We start from the raw sequence: 23,853 nt of genomic DNA, 5'->3' as shown, positions 1-23,853 counted from the left end.
TCATTTTATTGATCCGCCAAATAAAGAAATAAATACAATGAGAACTTATGTAGCTCAAAAGACTAATTTTGTTGGGATGCCAATATAAAGTGTATTGTTTTGCAATGGTTTATCTCGTGCAATAATAATGTAAATTCGTGTACCTTGAAATACCCTTTCCATTCATTCATTCACCCTCCATCTGATTTATCTAGTGTTTAAAAGGTTACAACCATCAATATGATATCATTCATTATTCCTTCTTTCTATCTCTAAACCATGTTTTCAAGTGTGTCATCCAAACTGGTTGGATTTTGATATTTCAAAAAATTGAGATTTGTCAAAATGTTATTTGTATCAAATGCAAATGTGAAGGCTTGGATGCATACGTAAATGCTCTACGATATAATTGATCAGACAACAAAAATAAAACCTGCCCTTCCATATCACAAACCAATAAAAGAGTAACACTTCCATGGCAATGCGTCTCTATCAAAATTTAAATTTATTTTAAAGGTCATCTTTTCTGCTACTATTCTATGACATGAAAGATGCCCTATGAAGGACTATGAAAACTTCAAATTTCTCTGTTATATGCCATATTGTATGTTATTTCAAAGTGCTCATGCTATGGGCTTACATTCAATGTTTGTGTCCTCAATGATTACCTCACCATAAAAAGAACCGAGGTTAAAAGTGATGTAATAGGTAAAGATGTGTAAAATCGTAAGAAAAGTGACACAGTGCGTACTTGCACATAGTTCCAAGTCCTCGTGCACTCTTTTATGGCTCACATAAAAGTAGACTTTGTCACAAATGTTTCCTTTTGAGAAAAAATCGGTTGAATAAGCATTTAAGAGCCAAATATAAAATTAAAACTATATTTGGAATAATTCGTGTATCAAGTAGACCTGAAAAATAGGTAGAAAAAGAGTGCCTTTCAAATCCCTAGGAACAACATTCACATCCCAATGCATTTCTTCTATTATCATCTATCATTCAGATTATGAATCAACAACAAATGCCATTTTCCTTCTTTTCCACTTATTCTGTGGACATCAATTACAGACAACACATTGTGCAACAAAGTCATCTCCAAGATGAAATGATTGGTAAACTACTTTCATGTTATAGAATCTGCGGTAACAATTGAATGAATTAAAGCTGCTTTCGAAGTGTTGCCTTTGGAAGACAAGTTAGTCGGGCAAAGAGAAATCCAGGCTTGGGTAAATCTCCATTATCAAGAGAAGTGTTATATATGTCCTTGCATTCTTGTAGTATCTGCAAGGAAAGAGAAACAAATAGCTGTCCTTTGCACTAAAACAAATACTCGGAAAGAAATCGACATGAGCAGGAAGAATAAATAAGCAGTAACCTGGAGGACATAAGGTATGACTACGAAGCATAAATAAGAAATAACTTGGAAGTTAGAGCATACCTCACGGGCATCCTTCCTTGGTATTCCTTCTCGTAATGCAATGACCTTCTCTACAACTTCAGGCTGCAGTTGGACAAAACAAAAGAGGCAGGTGTAAACACTCCTCCCTCCGATAAATTTCAAGAAGCGAATTGGACCAAAGTTTTTCTCCAATGCATAAACTTATTTATATAGATCCTTGAATCACAAATATCCAAATGGAACAAATACAATCTTCTCTCCTGTTTAAAAGTGCAAAAGTCCTCTTATTTAATACGAATAATTCAGTTTGGCAATCCAGCTAACATAAAATAAAAGACACTGAAGGTTAAGGCCCAAAAGATTGTTTATATCCTCTACCATCGCAACAAAAAATGTAACTGAATATACATACCGGACAATCAGGGTGGTTTTGGAGAATATTTGAGTAGACAAGAGTAAAAAATTCCACACTCTCAGCAGAAGCAAGTTCTCGCAAATCTGCCAAAGGTTGCACTCTTTTCTCTACTTTCTGCAAACCACTCATAAATGATTAATTAGTTCATTACCTTTAACTGCATTTGTGTGTGTGTGAATGCACCGTGCAGCAATATGATAACATACAATATAGTATATACAATAGTTATTATAACAGTGATCTATTTTGCATTCAGAAAGTATTATATTTATTGCCACTTGCAGATCATGAATGATTACAGCAACATATACATGGTTTTGATGGGAAAGTAAATGTGTGATAAACAAGATGCATTTTACTGATGTAGAAGAAGGTTCAAGGTCCAGGCAGAATTAACATGTTACATCTTACAACAGGAATTATATTAATTTTGAAAATGGGATGGGCCACCCTCAAAGTCAACATAACAAACAATAAAAGTTTCCAAAAGCTCTGAAACAAAGGGCAATGCGACCATCTGTCTTAGCCCATTCAAGACATTCTGGTTTCGCATCCTGAACTTATGTCGATTGCAGATTCCGGGAATATCCCAGAATCCAACGGTCAGGAGAGGTAAAAGAATTGACCTCTCTCTTGACCATCAGATTCCGGGATATTCCTGGAATCTGCAATTCACATAAGGATGCTGGTTTCACACAGTTTAAAGAAGCAAGGTCAGACCAAGGGGATGCATATATAATTTGGAACCTAAAAGTTTCTTATACAGAACAAGTTCTCTTTTAAAAAGCCATAATAACCATAGGATCACAGCAGATTGATATTTGTACAATTTCTAGACATTTGAGCTGCAAGGTTTCATTTCATGCAAAGAACAGAATAGAGTTCAAGCACTGTCAAGTATCTATTCAAATCTTCAAACAAACCAAAACAAAAAATAAGGCTTTTCTTGACAAATGATATAATGTGAGAACCAAAGAATTTGTCCCTAAAACCTACCTAAATCATAAATGTTGCAACACAATATACTGAATCAGAGAAGAAAAGCTGGAATACACAAAAGATGTGTTGAAATTTGGGGCAGCTTTGGGATGAATTTCCCCAAGAGAAATCCAATTACCCCAAGGAGAAACCCTCTGGCCCCAAAAGAGAATTCAAAATGAATAAAAGAAATATTATTATTAATGTGTTTGGCACTCTCATTATTATTTCATGTGACATTTATTTGGGCAAGTAACTATGTCGGATTCAATGTCAACACACTTATTAGCAATTTGAATTTATGTTTAACCTCCAAATTCACAAGTCGGCCTCATAATATTTCAAGTTGGCCTGCCCCAATAGTTGTGACCCTTCACATGGCGAATTAACTATAAATTGGCATCTATCCTCCACCATTTGCAATTAAAACTCAGGCATCATCCAAGGGCTATCATCTGAGGTACCGCAGGCCTAAAAAGACGAGTTGGAGAGGAAATAAGCACGTGGGTTTGTACTTGTTTCTGTGGTTTGGTACAGGTTGAAGTTAGGGCTGCTGGACACAATTATTTTGACAAGTTTCTGTGGCAATCTCTGTGGCTTAATGGGGGCATCTATTGCGGTCTAACAGTAGCAATTTCCATGGCCTAATGGTGGCATCTATTGCGGCCTAACAGTGGCAATCTCTTTGGCCTAATGGTGGCATCTATTGTGGCTTTATTGTGGCAATCTCTGTGGCCTATTGGTGGCATCTATTGCAGCCTAACAATGGCGATCTCTGCAGCCTAGTGGGCATCATATGCGGCCTTTTTTGTGGCATCTTGTGCAGCTACCTCAGTCCTATATGCGGCCTTCTCTGTGGCATCTTGTGTGGCTTCCTCTAGCCTATTTGTGGCCTTTCTCTATCACTACATGCAACCCTTTCCTTGTGGCTTCATGCGACCTTTGTCTATGGATATCTGCTACCTTCTCTCTGTGATCTTATCATAATTATATGTGGCTTTTCCTTGAGAAGGTAAGAACTGTTCCAGTGAAGTTAAGTAGCCTCTTTGGCATATCTTGGTGCAGCCCTAATGGCCCTAACCTTCTGCAACTAGGCTATTGTTTATGTGACCCTTAAGAGGTCTGTAAGGAGATCTCTGCAACCTACTTGAGCAACTTTTATGTGCCCTAATCTTCTATGTTTAATAGTAATGTATGGCAGTGATATATGGCGGAGTTTCTTGTAATTCTTATGACAATGATTATTGACTATGATTTATGGTAGTATCTCTAAGACTAAGATGTATAGCAGTGCCCTTGTAGGGCAGTCCCTTTATGACAGTGATGTATAACAGTGACCTAATGACATAGATGTATGGAAACCCTTATGACCGGGATATATGGTAGTGTCTCTATGACTAAGATGTCTAACAGTGCCCTTGTAGGGCAGTCCCATTATGAAAGTGATGTATAACAGTGACCTAATGACATAGATGTATGACAGTCCTTATAACCATGATATATGGCAATGATATGACATAGATGTATGGCACTCCTTATGACAGTGATATATGGCAGTGATATGACATAGATGTATGGCACTCCTTATGACAGTGATATATGGCAATGATATGACATTGATGTATGGCACTCAAACTTGCTCTTATGATTGTAATGGCAGTGATATGATCGTGACAAAGATATATGCTACTTTTAGCGATATGGAGGCATCCCTATCAGAGGTCTTGTGAAGGACTCCTAGATAAACTTGTCTGCTATCATCATGAGGATCCTGTATGATCTAGGGTTAGCCCTAGGAGGCCTAATGTGATTGATGTTGATAGACTTGTGTCTCATTATATTCGTACATTGTATCTCAGCTAAACATTTGATAAATATCTAAAGAAGAAGAATTGATTTTTGGATTTTCCCCCTCGTGGGGTTTTGCCCTGGTCTCTGGCCTAAATCTTGGTGTCTCTATTGTGTATGCTTTTCTTCTAATGTTCTTCATTGTTCCACTGCATAGTTGATGTTATTGCTCTCTCTATATAATTTCTTATGATGATATGGTGTGAATGTAATGTGTAAATTGTTGAAAAGTTTAAAAAATGCAATTATCTTCAGCAGAGAACAATCTAGCCCTAAAATTAACAAGATGTAGGAAAGATTTATGGCATCAACATTAAATCTGACAGTGCATTGCAGGAGCTTGAATTGGATTTTAGAAGACCTATTACGCCTTGGCCTTTACAAGAGGATAATGAAGCCATCCATACACAAGTTTAAAATGGCTCCTTTCCAAAGCGGTGATGACTCCATGACGGTAGCTTTTACTATGGTTAATACCAATCAATGGCAGGAAGGAAGAAGCAAAGTTGTGGCATGTCTACATGTTTCAGTTTTTATCTTATTTTATTAAATCATTCCCTGATATTAACTCCTTAGTTTAACAGTGGTTGTTTACATCCTGATACTCCCCATTTGGTTGGTTCTCTCTGTTGCTTTTTCAAAGATCTCCTAATCTGTTTATTACTTCTTATGATTTCTTATATTTATCTTCCTTGCATTCACATTCATCATAAAGCATTTACACAAAAGATCTCAACAATGGAAACAAAATGTCAGTAGGATAATAAAGAGACAGTCAGACAAGAAACACAAACATTTTCCTAATAAAAATTCTTCAATTCAACAAGAATACATCTAAGTCAAATACAAAATCAAACTGACAGCAATGCAACCCTAGCCTAACCTAGTTAAACTGCCCTCTTGTCAAGTCAACTATCTGCCCAACAAACTTGGCCCTATCGATCTGATGATTCAACTAGACCAACATTTCCATTAGTTGAGATTCTGTAATACAGTTTGAAAAAATATTCTCCCCAGCAGAAGCATCCTGTGGAGAATGTACACATTCTCATCTTTGGATAAAGAAAAAGATTTAGAAGTTGTGAACTGCTTATCCACTTATTTATTTTCAGAATGAGTATGGAACAATACATTTTATGTTTTAAGGGCATTGTGCTTACAGATAAATCAATATAATCCCTGAAAAAATCCAAGAATACTTCCTCGTCAACACGCATCCTTTCAAGTGTTTTCTCCTTGATGTAGTTTTTCTGAATAAGAAAAGAAAGCATCAAGAAATCAGTTTATAAAGCAAAGAGGCGTGTGTATAATATTAACAAAAGACGCAAAGCAATCAGGAACCAATAATACTTACCTGAGTAAGGAGATGATCAATGTAAACCACAACTGCCTCTTCTAAGCAAGCTTCAACAAACCTCCTAAAGGACCTTTCTTCTATATACCTGAAAATTAAAACAGAAACTTTCAGGTAAAAATAATTGCAGAGATACATCTATTGAAATGCCATCTAATTTAGCATAGCTTCGGTATATACTTAAACCCATACAATTCTATTTTAATTTATTATTATAACATAGATATGAGCTTTTACAGCACTGACTTCTAGAGGTAATCAGCCTTTATAAGTTTATAGGTAACATGTGGAAGCATCCATTGTTGAATTTTGTAACTATGGTTGGTCTTCATTATGTATATTCTCGTCATTTATATATTTATTAAAGCATGTTCTTCATGCTCAAAAAGAAATTATATTATTTGTATTTGACAAAAAAAAATACAAGGCATGTTCTTCATGACCTTGGCAAAAGAAAAATTTAAATTTTGAATATTTGTTTTTGCCTCCACAAGTTGTCCAAGTCGGCCCTCCAGCATTAAATCGGCCCACCGCTCATTGGCACCCATTTTTCAATTATATAAGAAAGACATTCGACCTCTCCTTCAGTGGAATTCTGTTAAAATTGGCAACTAGGGCCAAACTCCATGTGGGTCATCTTATTTATGGCAGCTGATATTTTTCATGGATCCCTCTCCTCGAGAGGTGTAGGATTGATCTAAAGATCATCCAATTCCGATAAGTATTCATGGAGTTATGAATTTATTTGTGTTATAAGACAATTCGTCAAGGTCGGCCAGCAACTAAACAACACCCACATGTGCTCAACGTTTTAGTATAAAAAGAGATGACTTGAGAGTCATTTTACACACACTTCTCTCTTGATTCCTCTCCACTTGCTTTGGGTTTTAGTGGAAGAGAAATCAAGGAGTGGAAGCCCTAGACGTTGGAGGAAAGGAGGTTGCCCTAGCCGCAACAAAGAAGACAGGCCAGCGAAGCTATGGAAGGGATCTACGTTGACCTAAAGGAGCTCATGGAAGAAGTTTAACGCAGCTATGGAGGAGGCCTTAACAAGCCCTAGCCGCAGTCCTAAAGCAGCCCTAACGTTGTCCTAAATCTGCCCTAACCGCAGGTCTGCCCAGCCCTAATCGTAGGTCTGTTCAAGCCCTAGACGCAGGTCTATTGAGGTGTCTTGGGTGCAAGAAAGGGCAGCGTATGATGCTACAAGAAGAGGCCAAGGCAGCGAGGGAGTTAAGGTCTGGTTCAAGGCTAACCGAGCTACTGTTAGAGGGCCGAGGAGCTGAGCTTGGAGGCCGAGTTGAAGAAGGGTGATCACAGGTCTGTTTGGGGCAGCGAAAAGGTAAGGGAAGCTTGTTTTGAGTGGGTTGTAGGTGACAACGTGGGACTGTGGTAGGCCGCAGTCCTAACCACCTCAAAACAAGGACAATGTGAATAGGTTGAGGTCTCAAACATGCCCAAAACAGCAGCGTGCTTGGGGAGGTGTCTCATGAAGGTGTGCCACAATCTTTGAGGGTTGTTTGTGGATTGTTAGAGTTTAGGGCTGCCCTAGTGCCCTAACCAGAACAACCACGAACAGCAGTATACAAACATATTTGGAACAGCATTTGTATGGTGTGCTGGCAGCTAGATACAATCATACATGGGACAGCAAGGTCACTTGGTGGAGAAAGAAGTAGGACAGCAATCAATGACAAGGTGCAGCAAAGGCTGCAATGGGACAGCAGCAATAGCTTAGTGCTGCAAACCCATTAGGACAGCAGCAAGGTACAACATGCCAAATGGGACAGCTAGGCAATGGTGCTTGTTGGAACATAGCAAATGGGACAGTAGTATGCCAAACATGGAATGGCAATGTCACTAACAGTGGGACAGCGGTATGCCACATGGGATAGCGGTGGCTAGCATGGTGCAGCTATGGCACATGGGACAACTGCGGTAGCATGGTGCAACAATGACACATGGGACAACAAAAGCAGCATAAGGTGCAGCAGTATGAAGTGTGCAACATGGTTATGAGGTCCAACATAGTGATGATGAGTGCAGCATGGTGCAGCACGGTGAGGTGCAACATGATGATGAGGTGCAGCACGGTGAGGTGCAACATGATGATGAGGAGCAGCACAATGATAGGTGCAGCATGATGATGGAGTCACCTGGGAGAATCAGTTGAAGCAGCTTGTCTTCAACTGAGTTCAGCTACCTCATGTATCATCTACTTAGAGATGATCTATGTTCTTACTTAGATAAGTCAAAGTGTTGACTTCTGTTGTATATGTACTATCTCTCTCTCTCTCTGTTGAACTATTGAAGAACATATAAGAAGAATTGATCAAGGGTTTCCCCACATTGGGGTCTGTTGCTGGGTAGCGCCACATCTTCTGTCCTCTTGTCTTGGCTTGTCTTCTGCGATCTGTGTTTATGTTCTATCTGCAATTTTCTTTAATGCTGATGTGATTGCTAATCTGGAAAAGATATTGAGCTAACCGTGAAAATTGAAATAAATTGCTCTAAGCATAGAACATAGCTAAAATTAACAAATTCTGACCTCCTGTCTATGTTCATCTGAGGCAAGCGTATCTGAGGCAAAAGAAGTCAAGGAGCAGAACAAAGATCAAAGACAAATTGAATATCTTGGAAAGGGCCGAGTTTTTCTGTGGCTAATTTCTGTGCTAGAAGGTTGAACTTCTGTGGTTTATTTCTATGCTAGAAGGTCGAACTTCTGTGGTCTATCTCTGTGCATGAAGGCCGAGACTCTGTGGTTAATCTTTGTAGAAAGGGACCGAGGTTTTTGTGACTCATCATTGTGGAAAGGGGCCGAGATTTTATGGTTCATCTCTGTGGTAATAGGCCAAAGTTTTGTGGCATTCACTCTGTGGAAAGAGGAGCAAATTCTCTCTGTTGCAGGCAGATAAAGGAGGGCTGACTTGGACACTTGATGGTCGACCTTGCTGGTTAGTTTGTCCATAGTCTTGAATTTTATATCTCTCTTGTTGAAGATGATTCTACAAGGAAGGATTTGCTGGGTTTTTCCCCTTTTTGGGTTTTCCCAAGGTAAAAATTGTGTAGTGTCTTTTTTGCAGTGTGGCTTCTTGTTAAATGATGAAGTATAATTGCTTGATGAAAATTAAGTTAATGCTAAATGAATAATAACGCTCACAAGTAATTATGAAGATCAGAAATTCATCATAGATTTTGAATTTCAAACATCAATGGAATTTAGAGAATATGAGTTTGTAACTATTTGTTACCTTCAAATTCAAATAGGGCATTGGAAATGCACAAGGATAAAGGGAAAATCATATTACAATGAGAAATTCAAGTGATCTTGGTTAATATCGAAAAGTTGAGAAAGAAAATTGGACATGCCTAGAAAGTCTTTTCCTAATGCAAGATGAAAGCAAACGCTACTTCCATGATTACAGATAAATAAGTTTCTTTTACAAGATAAGAGGGAACTTAATACATATAATTTGTGAATACAAGAATTTCCCTGGCATTTGACAGACTCAGCTGATTTTCCAGTGTATATGATAGACTCAGCTGATTTTACAATGGATTTGATTAGAAGAAATGATGCAGAGGCTTTGTGGATCAAATGAAACAGATATATGGACAAGTATAAGAGAAGTTTCCTGAAAATAGTGCAGGTTACAAAGAAAACGTGACAGACCTAAGTTGCACAAAATGTGGATACATGTACAAGTTTCCAAAACAGAAACGCCTGGAAACATGACCCCACCAAAACGCGTATGTTCAGGAAAAGCAGTATATCATAAATGCAAGAATATAGATATATAATTTTTTTCAAAATAACATACTATCTTGTAGGAAAAGAATGGAACCATTAACAATATTTTAGAAGCAGACCCATGTCTATATCAACTGCCATAGATGATTACAGGAAACAAAATCCAATAGCTTGGTGGACTGTGTAATATTCCTTAGCCAAAATATGCTAGCACACCTTGCAAAAATTTTAAATTTCTCTTTTATTAATTTTGAAATGCACTTTGTGTGCAAACTTTCCCTCAAACACTTTGTATGCTAAAGAAATAAAAACTTACAGCCAAAGGCACAACCAGAATCTTATTAAATTTGTTCAGGGGATTACATGCAACAGATCAATCCGTGGAACCTGTGAAACATCTCCAGCAAATAGCTCAATTTCCTTCATATCAATTCGGTCCTCTGCAAACTAACTCGGCCTCCAACAAATGATCTCAGCCCCCAGCTAATGAACTCGGCCTCTTCCAGCAATAAACTCAGCCCAATAAATGAACTTGTGTAAGATACCCCCTTGGAATACCTTGAAATCCCCCCTTTAATTTTCTGAAATTTTGTCTGAGTTTCATTGTGTCATTCCGTTAAACAATTTGTGTGCAGATGGCTGTAGGTACACCTTTAATAATTTTAGCTCCAAACAGAAATTCAAATTGGAAAATATACATCCAAACAACAGTATAATAAATTATAGAGTTCAGAAATACACAGCCCACTGGTATATATCAATGTTCCACCGAGGTTCCGGGACGAGGGGGCGAGGGAGCGAGGATACGCAGGGGCGGCCTATGCAAAAGCTCCCCATCAATTTTTAGGAAATGTGGGGGGACGTCAGGGTCTTAAAAACTTATAAATATAAAATATAATTTATAAATTGAGTCCACTGTGACAAATGGGTTTGAATTGAAAAGCTGCAAAGCATGATCATTGATATGAATATCATTATCTAATATCATATAAATTTAAAATTCTAATTTATAATCATACATCATACATTATGAGTAAAGTTTAAACCATATTGATGTTCCACTTCCTACTATGAACATTGAATACTGAACAGTGAATATTGACATAAAATTATAAAAGTCAAGTCTGATACATCATACATCAAGAGTCAAAATTTCAAAGAGTCAGAATAACATAAGAACATCAACATATCAAAAGATAAATGAGCATAATTTTTCTCAAGCCTCAAGGTAATGCCCCATTAGTCTCTGCATTCAGCTGCTGCATGAATAAATCAGGATCAACCATATCACCATCTGAATCTGAATCACTAGCATTCTCAAACATGCTAAGTGACACACCAAGCAACCCCATCTGTCTCTCATCAAATCTCTCCTCCATATCTACCTATGCATCATCCTCTGGATCAACATCCCATCATGTTGCTAGTCCCTTCAAATACTCAAGTGTCTTCCTATGCTCAAGACGTAGGGCACTGTGCACAGCAACTAACTTCTCCGCTCTTTTAGAGGTAAGCTTGTTCCTCTTGATAGAGTGGATGAAGCTATATGTGGACCAATTCCTCTCTGCTGTAGAGGAACTAGGAACGTCTTGTGAATGGAGTGAGGGGCCAGGGCGAATAATGAATTAAATTTATAAAAAAACAAATTGAAACCCTAAAGTATTAAAACTAATGTTAAATTTTAATTATAAACAAAAGTTTATTTTAAAAAATTGGGCCCCTCGACTCCCCACGACCCCTCACAACCCCCTTTTCAGAAACGATCCCTTAGCACAAGGAAACGACCCCTTGGCACGTCCCCCTGCGTACCCTATTTTTTGGGAGAGTGGGGAAATGACCCCTTCTCATCCCCAAGCCCCTGGAACGCGGGGGAGCTAGGAAACTAGACCCCTTTTGGGGGGGGGGGGGGGGGGGGGGGTCCCCGTGGAACACTGGTATATATAATTGTAGCAACAATAGACACAGTCATTTCATCATGTTAACATCATAAAGTACAGTATACACTATACAGAGATGAGAGGAACTTCGTATAAATTTAGCAATACAGTTATAAATATATCAACCCTTTTCTTATGCAACTCGAGATGTATAACCTCCAAGAATGCCCACCTCAGAATGACTGTAAAATCGGTCTTTCCCACAGGAATACGGGGGTCTTATAAATGGTGACAGCCCCAGCTCTTTCAAACTTGTCCTTGGAAAGAGGTAATTGATATTCCTTGGCAACTCGAACAGGCATCCAAACATAGGAACTCGACCTCCCTTTAAGTAGCAACTCGGCCTTTAAAGAGATGGCTATAACTCGCCCTAAATTGAACAAACTTGGCTCCATGAACATGATTTCAATTCAACCAGCAAGAAGGAAATACTCAGCCAACAACTCAGGAGTGGACTTGGTCCCTTTGCTAAAGAAACTCATGCCCTTTACTTCAGTATTCGACCTCCACTTTTGAAGATGTATAAATCCGCCAACAAGGAGAGATAGCTCGGCCAGCAAACAGAGTTCAACTCAGCCCTTACAACAAAACTCGGTCAACAAACAGAAATACTTGACCTCTTCTTTGACAATGAAACCCTTTTTCTTCGAGACTTCCATTTTTTTGCCCAAAATTTTCTTCTCCATTGAAGCACAAGGTTGGAATCTGAGTGCTCCCACTCCCAAACTAGCTAGGGTGTATAATTTCAACACCGAAACTAGCAACCAAAATAAGGGTTTCCCCAAAACCCTAACCTCTTTCTCAAGAGCTCTCTAAAATTCTAATTTTCAAGTGAGTAAATGAAAAAATGAGGAGAGACTGCTCATTTCCCTTTTTTAACTCACTTGACCGTTTTTCCACCCTTTTATTTACCCATTAAATAAAACTATTTTTCTCCTTTTATTTAATAAGTGGCTTTTTCTTACTAATTAAAGTCACTTCTATCTCTAGAAAATGCATAAATTGCCACCATGATCACACCGACCTTCCAAGACCCCTTTTCATCACCTTGTCTTATAGATCTTTTCATCACGATTCCAACGAGCTATTACGCTAAGGTGTGTCTCCAAATAATCAGCTCGAAACAACACCATAAGCATAATTAATTAAAATATACCTGTTAATTGTTGAAAACACTAAGAGGTGAGTGAATCAATATTTCTCTTCAATTAGTATATTTTTAAATTCACAAAGTATGAACTAACATTAGCATCAGATCAAAAACATAAATCAACAATACCATTCAACAATGCACAATATTAGAGACAATAGACACACGATTTTTAGGTGGAAACCCTTCCGGGAGAAAAACCACTGAATGCTTCTTAATATAGGTCTTCAAAATTTACATCAATTAGGAAGCTCCAACTTCCAAGATTTACAACATCAACTAAAGGAGGCTCCAACCCCATGGTTTATCAGCTCTAATTGAAACGACGCTCCAACGTGTTGGTTTACCAGTTGCAATTGGAAGGATGCTCCAATGCCATGATTTACAAGCTCCAACCTAAAGGAAGATCCAATTCCTTGATTTACCAGCTTTGATTAAAAGGATGCTCCAACGCCCTAGTTTCATCAACTTTGACTAAAAGGATGCTCCAACACCCTGCATAGGCTCCAACTTGCTCTAGCGCCACCATGCCACCCTAAAGTGTTCTCAGACTCCAACCTAAAAGAGACTCCACTCTCTTGCCTTGCACCACCTTGCCACCCTGAAGATAGAAAATAAAAGAATAAGATAGAATATGTTGCTCATCCACTACACTTGATCACTGCTTTTGAAAACCACTGCTTTGATCATTGTCTAACCATTGTTGTCAATGGCATAAACTGTCATTGCATTGCCTCTACTTCTATCCAATAGTCAATTTCTGTTCCACTATAACAACACTGTCAACCCACATATATTGTCACTGTCACAGTCAATCCTGCAAACATTGCCTCTGTTGTAATCACTATTACTAAAAGCTACCCATGCTTGGCTCATCATTCAGATCTCCCTTAATAACCTACTCATAAGCCTTTACCACTTATAGTAATACACAATATCTCTGCCTCATAAACATTTATGCTCATCATGACAAAACCTAGCAACATATTCAATGTCAAAATTCCTAATCCGGAATCCCTACTGCAACAAACTTATGTTACTTCTCCTACTTGTTTAAATCATACAAGTTATTTACTGTGTTCTACGGTAAATATCAAAGCAAATACATCTGCAGTTTTCACTTAATTTACATATATGCGGAAACAAAATACTGAGCAAGAAAGAAAAATACAACACATAGGACACAGTTATGTTTTGACAAAACGTCCCTGGAAAAACCCAACTTGGTTAAACTGGTGCAACAAATCTGAGGGTTTATTATTATGCAGAAGAAATCCTGTGTACAATTCTAGGATGCTCAACTAGCAATCTGATATAGAGAGAATACTGAACAAACGACTAGAGAAATGATCTCACCCTGTCACTGGCAAATCAATATTGATCCTGCTGCTCTGGAGGCCCTATGTCACCCTCTGTGTGGCCTCTGCGCAAAACTGCATCGCCCTGGGTAGTTTCTGCATCAACACTCCTGGGTATTACGTTGCCTCTCCTCTGGATCCTCTGTTGGCTGAGAAATCGACTTTCTGCCTCCCAGACTCACACCCTGGCTTCCGGCAACTGAACTTCCCTTCGCAGGAACTCGACTTCCCCTCAAGGACTGCGTTGCCTCTATGTCAGCACTGTGTAGGCCAGCGTCAACCTTCCTCTAGACATCTTTCTATTCTCCCTCTACCTCGTACTCTCCGGAAATTCCTTCTCTCAGATCGTCACTGCCCCTTTGCAGCAATATCTCCTAAATCGATTTTCCTCTTGAGAACATCTCACTTCAGAAAATCGATTTTCTCAATCTATCTGTGTGTTTTCCAAATGACCCTCAGGCCCCTTCTTATATCTTCCTGTTGAACAACCAATGGCCTAGATTAAAACATAATCAAAGGCTTAGATCGTTTTGACTTGATCCATGGCTTTTTCTAGAAGTTTCACCCCTGATTAGATTAATGCCCATTAATATTTTAATTTTCCTAAGTTTAGGCTTAGGAACCCCATTAAAAATATTAATTATTTTGATGAAATCACTTATGGGTGGAAATTTTCAAAAGGCTTTATGGGTTCTTTGGAATACCTATGCCCAAGCCTCCCTGCAAAATTTGAGGTTTAAAGCACATCTGATGCTACCCCAAATCAACACTCCCTCTTAGCGAGGAATGTGCTCTAGCAATACACTACCTCTCTGCATACTGCTCTGACTTTGAAGCATTGTCTTTGTGTTGCTGATGTCTGACATACTGTCCACTAACCACTGCACTGCTGCTACTACTGTATTGTTGCCTTTGACACTGCCACTGCCAATGCTACATCTGTATTGCAGCTCCCTCTCAAATGTTGCATATGCTATGCTGCTAGCACTGCCACTACTTAGTGCTAACGCTGCATCCACATTGCAACTCAGTTGGTGAGAGAAGCAACTGAAAACACCCAAAACTGGACAAGTTTCCAGTGTATACTCCTTGGTGCTGATATTCTGACTACTGCTAGTCCAACTCTTCCTTTGAAGCCACTGCGTTGTTGAAGCTCTGCACTGTACCTCCTCGCACTGCTGCCTCTCTGCTCTGCGCTGCTCAGTCTCTGCCTCTCCTAGCCATTGCATCTATCGAATCAACACTCCATGGCACCAACTGAAACTCCACCATCCCGCTACTCCTGATCACGGGCTCCCGTAGCAAGGTGACAATCCAAGAGGTGGGCTCCTCAAGGATCTTGCCCTTCTGCAATCCTCTCAACTACAGCTCTATATCAGCCCAAATCCCTGCTGGAGGTATCTCTACTGTCATGGTGAACTCTTCCTCATCGATCTTTGCGACTGCAACCTTCGGATCATGCTTCTCACCCTTGTCCTTTTTTCTTCAGAGGACACTGGGATGCATAGTGGCCCATCTCGCCACATCTGAAGCATTTCACCTTGGAGACGTCCTCCTTTCATCTCCGTTGCCCCTGTTGTCCCTTCGATGTAAGGGTTGCGTAATCCTCTTCCTCCACTATGGGCTTCGACCCACTACGGTTGCTGCTCTCGTCAAGTTTGACCTTGGGCAGGTCTCTCCTCAGCTCTTCTTGTTTCAAATCTGCCCACATCTCGTCCCAATTTGGCAATGCTACTCTGCCTAGGATACTCTAGACAAAGATCTGCCAATCATCCGAGATGGAATTTAGAGCCAGTCTCACTAACTCTGAATCCTAAGGTGTATGTCCTGCAGCTGACAGCTCATCACGAGTCTCCTTCAGTTTCGTGAGGAACGGATCCACACGTTCTCCCTTCTGCATCTGAGCAGATCTCAACTTCTGCTCTAAGTACATCTTCCGCTACTCGGAAGATCCCTGATACAATGTGGCCAAGGCATCCCACATCTCCTTAGCGGTCCCTTTGCTTGCAACGTGGCACACCACGTGATCCTTGACTCCATCTAGGATCATCCTCTTTGCCTTAGCCATCTCAACTCTGTACTTCTTCAGCGGATCTGCATCCGCCGGGACAACTACCACATTATCAACATAGTCTTGAGGGCATGCTCATCTAGAAGGAAAGTCATCCTAGCCTTCCAGATGGCATAGTTGGAAGCCCCGTCCAACCTATCATGATCCCTCAAGCCACTGGTTGCCATCTACTCCGAGAACAATCGAATAGCTCCCTCTTTCTCCCTACTATTGCATAGCTCCTAGGTTGCCTTACGCACTCCTTGATGGAGCTAGTAAGTTGTTGCTCCTCTGCTGCTTAGCAATTGAGAAATGTTGATTTCCTTGGCAAGAAATCATTGAGGAAGTATTCCCTCACTAAGCTCTTCTTCTTTCTTCTGACGGCTTTCAGCCCGACAAAACTGCCCACTGAAAAATCTGCATCCCACCAACATCTCCTTACACTGAGGCTCAACGTTGCTCCTTCTGCCATGGTAAAATTCGAACTGGAAGCTCCTTCTCTCTGTCAACTCACTTGGAGAGAAACTACCTCGAATTTTCGGCCCTCCGGCTAGAATTGCGCAGACCCTCTGGGGTTTCTACTTATTACCTCCTGCAGCTTTTCGATTTCCCCTTCTGCTCATCACTGGGGTTTCTGGTTCTTCTCTTCTTGTCTCACCTACACTAGCTCTGATACTGTGTGAAAATTCCTAAGCTGAATTCCCTACTGCAGCAAACTGATGTTACTTCTCCTAGTTGATTAAATCAAGCAAGTTATTTATTGTATTCTACAGTAAATTTCGAAACAAATACATCTGTAGCCTTCACTTCATTTACATATATGCGGAAACAAAATACTGAGCAAGAAAGAAAAATACAACACATAGGACAGTTATTTTTGGATAAATAGTCCCCAGAAAAACCCAATGTGGGAAAACCGGTGTAGCAGCTCTGAGCGTTTATTATTAAGCACGAAAAATTCTTAGTACAATTCTAGGATGCTCAACTACCAATCCGATATAGAGAGAATACTGAAAAAAATACTAGTGAAATGATCTCATCCTGTCACTGGAGAATCAATCACTGCTCCTGTTGCTCTGAAGGCTCTGTGTCACCCTCTGCGTGGCCTCTGTGCAAAACTACCTCACCGTGGGCAGTTTCTACGTCACCCCTCCTGGGTGTTACGCTGCCTCTCCACTGGATCCTCTGCTGGCTGAGAAATTGACTTTCTGCCTCCTAGACTCACACCCTAGCTTCTGACAACTGAACTTTGACTTCCCTCAGCAAGAACTTGACTTCCCCTCAAGTACTGCGTTGCCTCTGCATCAGCACTGCGTAGGTCAGCGTTAGCCTTCCTCTAGACGTCTTTTTGTTCTCCCTCTGCCTCGTACTCTCCAGAAATTCTTTTTCCCAGATTCTCACTGCCTCTCTGTTGCAGGATCTCCCCAATCGATTATCCTCCTGAGAACTTCTCACTTCAGAAAATCGATTTTCTCAATCTCTCTGTGTGTTTTCCAAATGACCCTCAAGCCCCTTCTTATATCTTCTTGTTGGACAAGAAACTGTTGATTTTGGGTAGCATCGAATGTGCTCTAGCTCCAAAATTTTGTGGAGGGGCTAGAATACATGAGATCTCCAAGACCGAGAAATCGTTTGAGAAATTCCACCCAGATTGTGAGTTATTAAAAAAATTAATATTTTTAATGAGGTTCCTAAGTCTAAACTTATGAAAATAAAAATATTAATGGGTATTAATAAAAAAATGGTGAGAAGCTTCTAAGAGATGAGGATCAAGTCTGTTTTAATCTTAGCTGTTGATTAGGGAGTCAATCTCGGCCGTTGAATCATCAACAGGAAAAATATAAGAGAAGACTTGAGAGTCATTTGGAGACACACCGGACAAATACCCAATAACCAGAGGGAAATCGATTCTCAAGGAGGAGTTCGATTTCGAGGGAGAGTTGCAGGGTGAAGGAAGAGGAGGGCATCAACATCAGTCAAAGACTAAGGAGGTGACGCAGAGCATCAGAGGGGTAGCACAGAAGGAAGATCAGAGAGAGACAGCGCAGCAAGGGATGCAGTCCTCACGCAGGCCTCACGCAGAAGTGACGCAGAGGTGACACAATGAAGGCTGAAGGGTCTCCAGGGTGTCAAAATTTCTCTGGAGCAAGGGGAAAAATTGTCTCAGGTTTTTCTCTCGGAGGTGTCTCTATATCCTGCAAAATCATTCCTTGTAAAGAGATTGTTGCTAAAGAATAATAAACAAACCCTCATCCGCTGCACCGGTTTTCCTGCATTGGGTTTTCCTCATCTGATGGGAGACTGTAGACCTATGGCTACGCCAATGATCACCAACTAGAAGAAGATTGATGCATCAGAAGACAAGGATGTCGATCCCACCCTATACCGACAACTCATAGGGTCCTTGATGTATCTAGTCAATACCAGGCCAGATATTTGCTACGCTGTCAACACCTTCAGTCAGTTCATGGTGGAACCAAAGAGGGCTCATTGGGCAACAACCAAACATGTTCTCAAGTATTTACAAGGAACAGTTGATTATGGGCTCTTGTACAACAAGGGGAAGGATATCAGGTTGAGTGGATTTACTGATGCAGATTGGGCAAGAAGTTCAGTGGATCGGAAAAGTACCTTTGGGTACTGTTTCAACATTGGATCAGGAATAACCTCCTAGCACAGTAGGAAACAAAAGTTCATGGCTCTGAGCTCGTCTGAGGCAGAATATATGGCAAGAAACACAACTTTGTGTGAGGCCATATGGCTTAGAAAACTGTTGGTAAACCTATTCAGAAGAAATATGGAGGCGACCAGGATCATGTGTGATAATCAAAGTTGCATCAAACTCTTCAAGAATCCAGTATTTCATGATAAGTCGAAGCATATTGATATCCGGTCTCACTTTGTCAGAGATTGTGTCCAACGAGGAGCTGTACAGTTGGGCTACACTCCTACAGGGGAACAAGTGGCAGATATCCTCACCAAGGCCCTTGGGAAGTCAAAATTTGACTACTTCAGGGAAAAGATGGGGATGGTAAAGAACCCCTTTCAGAAGTAGTGTGTTAGCAGCACAAATGAAGAGGGAGTTGAGTGCAGATGCAGTGTTGTGAGAAAGGACCAAAAGCAGCACAGATGCAGAGGGAGTTGCAGTGCGGATGCAGTGTTGGGAGAAAGGACCAGCAACAACATATATGCAGAGGGAGCTGTCGTACAGATGCAACAGTGGCAATAGCAAAGTCATGGGCAGCAGTACAGAAGGCAATAGTGCAGACAATGTTGGGCAGGAAGGCCTAGCATCAACACAGGTACCGATGCCGAAGGATCAGAGTAATACTCAGTGAGGAGTATTGCTAGAGCACAGTCCTCGCTAAGAGGGAGTGTTGATTTGGGGTAGCATCGGATGTGATTTAGCCACGAAATTTGGTGGAGAAGTTGGGGCACATAAGATCTCCAATACCCAGAAAGGGTTTGGGCAGATTCTAAACAGATCAGGAGATATTAAAATAATTAATATTTTTAATGGAGTCCCTAAGTCTAAACTTAGGGAAAATAAAATATTAATGTGTATTAATATGAATCTGTGTTAGAATGGTCCAAAAGACATGGATCAAGCCAGATCTAATCTTAGCCATTGATTAGGGACTTAATCTCGGCTGTTGAGATGTCAACAGAAAAAGTATAACAGGAGGCTTGAGGGGCACTTAGAGAACATACTGAGGGAGACCAGTCAGTTCAATTTCTGGAGTGGGGTTTGCTGAGGCATTGAACCAGTGGTTTGGAGAGCAGTCAGGAGGCAGCAAGTACAGAACAGAGAGACAGGAGATCAGCACAGAAGAGGCAGACGCAGAGCCAAAGGAAGCCACGCAAAGGCAGCAGAGACTGTGCAGAGCCAGAAGGGCCTGCGTCATCCACGCAGAGGCTGCAGGAGTGACGCAGAAGCCCAGAGAGGCTGCGCAGAGCTTCAGTAGGCTGACGCAGAGGGTTTCAGGTTGTAGCAGAGGTCAGAAGGGCCTACGTTGGGTTTAGAAAAGTGCTAGAAGTTTGTCTATCTGTGGGTAAGCCAGTTTGGCACTCTGTTGTACAAGAAAATTGCTGAATAATAAAATCCTCCCTTGCTGCACTGGTTTTCCCACATTGGGTTTTTCCGAGGACATTAGTCCAAAATAACTGTGTCAATGTGTGCATATGTTTGTTTCTGTATTACGTTGTGATATCTGCAGCAGTATTTATTTTAACGTTTGTTGAGGTAATTTCACGAATAACTTATGATAAAATAAGTAGGAAAAGTAAATCAGTTGCTGCAGTGATAGAATTTTCACATGCTATCTCGCCTCCGCTCCTGCCAATGGTTATTACATCACTTCCCGTGCATTCCCTTCGTTAATCATATTTTTCCACTTGTCCATATCCATTATCAATTGCCCATTACACACTTACCTGTTACCATGTTCCCGTTATTCATTAATGTTCCGAAATCTCGTTTGGTAACAGTTCCATCCCAATGGTAATTGATCAAGGCCTATAAAAACACTTTGATACGTTTCACGCGCCTCCCCTAGCTATTTTGATCACTGTTCTAAAATTGCAGGTATTGTTCAGAGTTTCTGCACTCCCACTGTCAACACCTATCAAATTTCGACAATCTAGAGCCCAGACACCCTCCACATAGATTTGTCTGTCTATCGCGATACCTGTTAAAGCCTAATTATGTCCTCTGACTTCCTTTATCTTTCAAATCCCACAGTTCTAGCAGTAAATACAAAACTGATGATAACCCTAAGACTTCTACTACCCTAGACCTAGATCATATGCCATTAGCTAATCAGTTCTTTAAAATCGTTGACACCGAATGTGAATTCGACTTGTTCGAATTACATCACTGGTTAAAGCAAAATTATCTTGATTAGCAGGATGATATTAACCTTTGGGAATCATTATTGCCTATGTTTATCTTTCCTGAGACCCATTATTTCCCTAATCTGTTCATGTGGTGTCAATCCAGGTATAATCCGCTGCAAAGAACCATTGTAGCTCAAAATGGAGACACTCTGATCTCCATCACACCAAAAACCATAAATGAGATGATGTTAATTCCCCAAAATGACTCCCTTAGCCATTTTTCTACAGCTGCTCTAATGGACCTATATCATAAGCTAACCTTTCCCCAGAGAGCTCAAATTTTTGAGATTTTTCTCCCAGAAGGCTCTCAGCTTCCTAAGAAAAATCCCCCTTACCTAGCTTCCATGTTACCTGAAAAAGCCAAGTAGATAATTGTCCTAGTTTCTTTCCTTTTAGGGTATCCATCAGACCAGTGGGTAGATGAGCCTATCTTAGGCTTTCTATCCATTTTCTCTACTGAGCACAAGCCAGCATTCATGTATAATTTTAGCCAATTTCTGGAAGAAAATATGCATGAGAAGATGATGAATATTACCACTGAAGGCACATTCAATTATGCATCTATTCTAGTCTCCATGTTTCTTTTTCAGTGGAGAGACAGGTTTCCAATAAACCTACATAGGCAAGATGATCAGGGCATCAATAAAGCAGTGACACATTGGACTTCGTTGGTCAGAAGAAACTCAACTGAATTTAAATTTTCTTAATTCATTGACAGTTTTATTCATACAGTTGCAGGGCTTCTCAACAGTCAGGATGAGCCTAGGGTTAATGCAGAAATCAAAAGGATACATTTGAGTGAATAGACAAAGACTGGAGACTGGTATTTATACCAGAATTACACAAAAATAAGAATATATGGATGTGAGTTGGCTCCATACAAGTTGCCAAAGTATGTTCCAATGAGAATTTTCTCTCTAGAATATATAAGATAGACGATAAATATGGATGAAATCCATTTTGTATCAGGCAAGAGGAAGTCGCAATTTAAAATCAAGACTCAAGTAGGCAATGCGTATGCAATACTAGGACAACAGGTGATGAAGCAAATTCCACTCAAGCAGTTCAACTTTCAGCCTAGTTTTACCTGGTCCTGTGATCCATTTAGTATTATTTCTAATCTAAGGGTGGAGCTAAAAACCATGCCTTATAATCATACCCCTAGGCCAGAAAATAAGAAATTCATTAAACAAGATCACTGGGAGAGGAATACACTTGAAGAAGTAGAGGAGCAAACTTTGTCCACAACTACCCTTCACACTCTTGTACCTCAAGAAAAATAGGGGAAAAGGAAAATAGAAGAACCTTCATCTCCAACCTGTACAGAAATAAGTGCTCAAGAGTTTATTATTCAGCAGAAGAAATAGAGGACACGGCTCCCAGATGTCATCACTCAAAATGAGGAAGAGCAACAGACTATTGTTATAACTAACCAGTTTTCTATAGGGTCAAAAGAACACCTCCCTACCACCCCATCCTCTTCAGCCTCCCAGAGTCCTTTAGACAAGTCACAGTCAACATAATTGCCTGAATTAGACGACCCCAACATCTTCAGCAAGTTTTTGCAGATAAAGCGGAAAAATGAGACCCTAAAGTCCAATACATATGCTCAGTTTTGGAAGCAGACTTCCACCTCCCATCACAGGTTATTAACAACATTTGACAGTGGAAAGGGAGAATGCAAATGGCATTCTTACAGGCTCAAGTGCCATCTCTAAAGACTTCTGCAGATTAAAAGAAGACCATTTTCTCATTTGATACAAAACTAATACATCCTATTGATCAAATGGATATGCACAGGCAGTCTGGACAAATGATATTCTCCACCATGACAAGTACAACCATAGAGCTTTCAAAGTTAAGGACATCTCTCTCAAATGTCCAAACTCAGTTGAAATTGGAGAAGATTTCTTCATTGGCAAAGGATACCAGAATTAAAACATTGGAAGATTTGGTGATTAAGCTGGGATATGATCATAGTGATGTCAAAGCAGTGGAGGAAATCATCAAGAAAAAGAATGTAGACATTGCAGTGCTTAGAAAACAATTGAAACTGCCTTCTACAGAAGATCCATTGTCAAAGGAAACTGAAGAAAGTGAACAACATAAGGAAGACATGCTCAAACTAATCATTGAGCAAAATATATAGATGGAGGAGATGGAGGAGCATATTGAGAAACTCCTTAAAGAAAAGGAGGAGGCAGCTCAGTTAATTACTACTCCAGTAACAACCATACCTATAACAGTTGCAGATACAACAAGAGATTTGACATCAGGACCTGAAGATTTGAATAAAGTTGTGCAGGACTTGTCTTTCCAGAGACAGGAAAATGACAGACTCCAGTAAAAGCTCAAACGTGTAGAAGCTCAAAAGATTAAAAATGATTCTCTGTTAGTAGAAGAAATGTAGAAATCTCACCAGCTGGCCAAGAAGATTGACCAATTGGAAAATGAGTCACTAATGGCTCACACATTAGCCCAAGCCAAGGAGAGAATCTGGGTAGATATCAATCATGCTATAACTAAAGTTTGGCCATCTATCCAGATTACATTTGAGAAAGAAGAGTTAATTGATAGATGCAGAACAGCTATTGAATAGGTCATTACAGTATTGGGGCAAAAACCAGCAAAGGCCACTTCTATGATCAAAATCTTAAATTCAAAGACCAAGTCAGAGTTGGAACAAATTCAGATTGCAGACAGAACAAAAATTATTTTGGAGATCAAAAAGGTGTTACAGA

The 23,853-nt window shown here is 40.1% G+C and overlaps 1 protein-coding gene across 1 annotated transcript in view; it reads right to left on the bottom strand.

The window, feature by feature from the left end:
* Window positions 1-820: 820 nt before the first annotated feature.
* Window positions 821-23,853, bottom strand: part of LOC149203602 (exocyst complex component SEC6-like) — a 456,452-nt gene continuing 433,419 nt past the window's right edge. Inside the window, exons 22-26 of the mRNA XM_089403504.1 lie at window positions 5,974-6,061; window positions 5,780-5,869; window positions 1,791-1,907; window positions 1,418-1,480; window positions 821-1,260 (exon numbers count right to left, since the gene is read on the bottom strand). Coding sequence (XP_089259630.1) covers window positions 1,138-1,260; window positions 1,418-1,480; window positions 1,791-1,907; window positions 5,780-5,869; window positions 5,974-6,061 — 481 coding nt within the window. The 3' untranslated portion in view covers window positions 821-1,137. The remainder of the gene's footprint in view (window positions 1,261-1,417; window positions 1,481-1,790; window positions 1,908-5,779; window positions 5,870-5,973; window positions 6,062-23,853) is intronic.

This window comes from Pinus tabuliformis, chromosome 2_1 (genome assembly GCF_031772625.1).
Source record: "Pinus tabuliformis cultivar Carrire ecotype Pingquan chromosome 2_1, CPIR1, whole genome shotgun sequence".
Lineage (NCBI taxonomy): Eukaryota > Viridiplantae > Streptophyta > Pinopsida > Pinales > Pinaceae > Pinus > Pinus tabuliformis.
The sequence above is the reverse complement of the archived record's forward strand: the minus strand, read 5'-3'. Positions and strand labels throughout refer to the sequence as shown.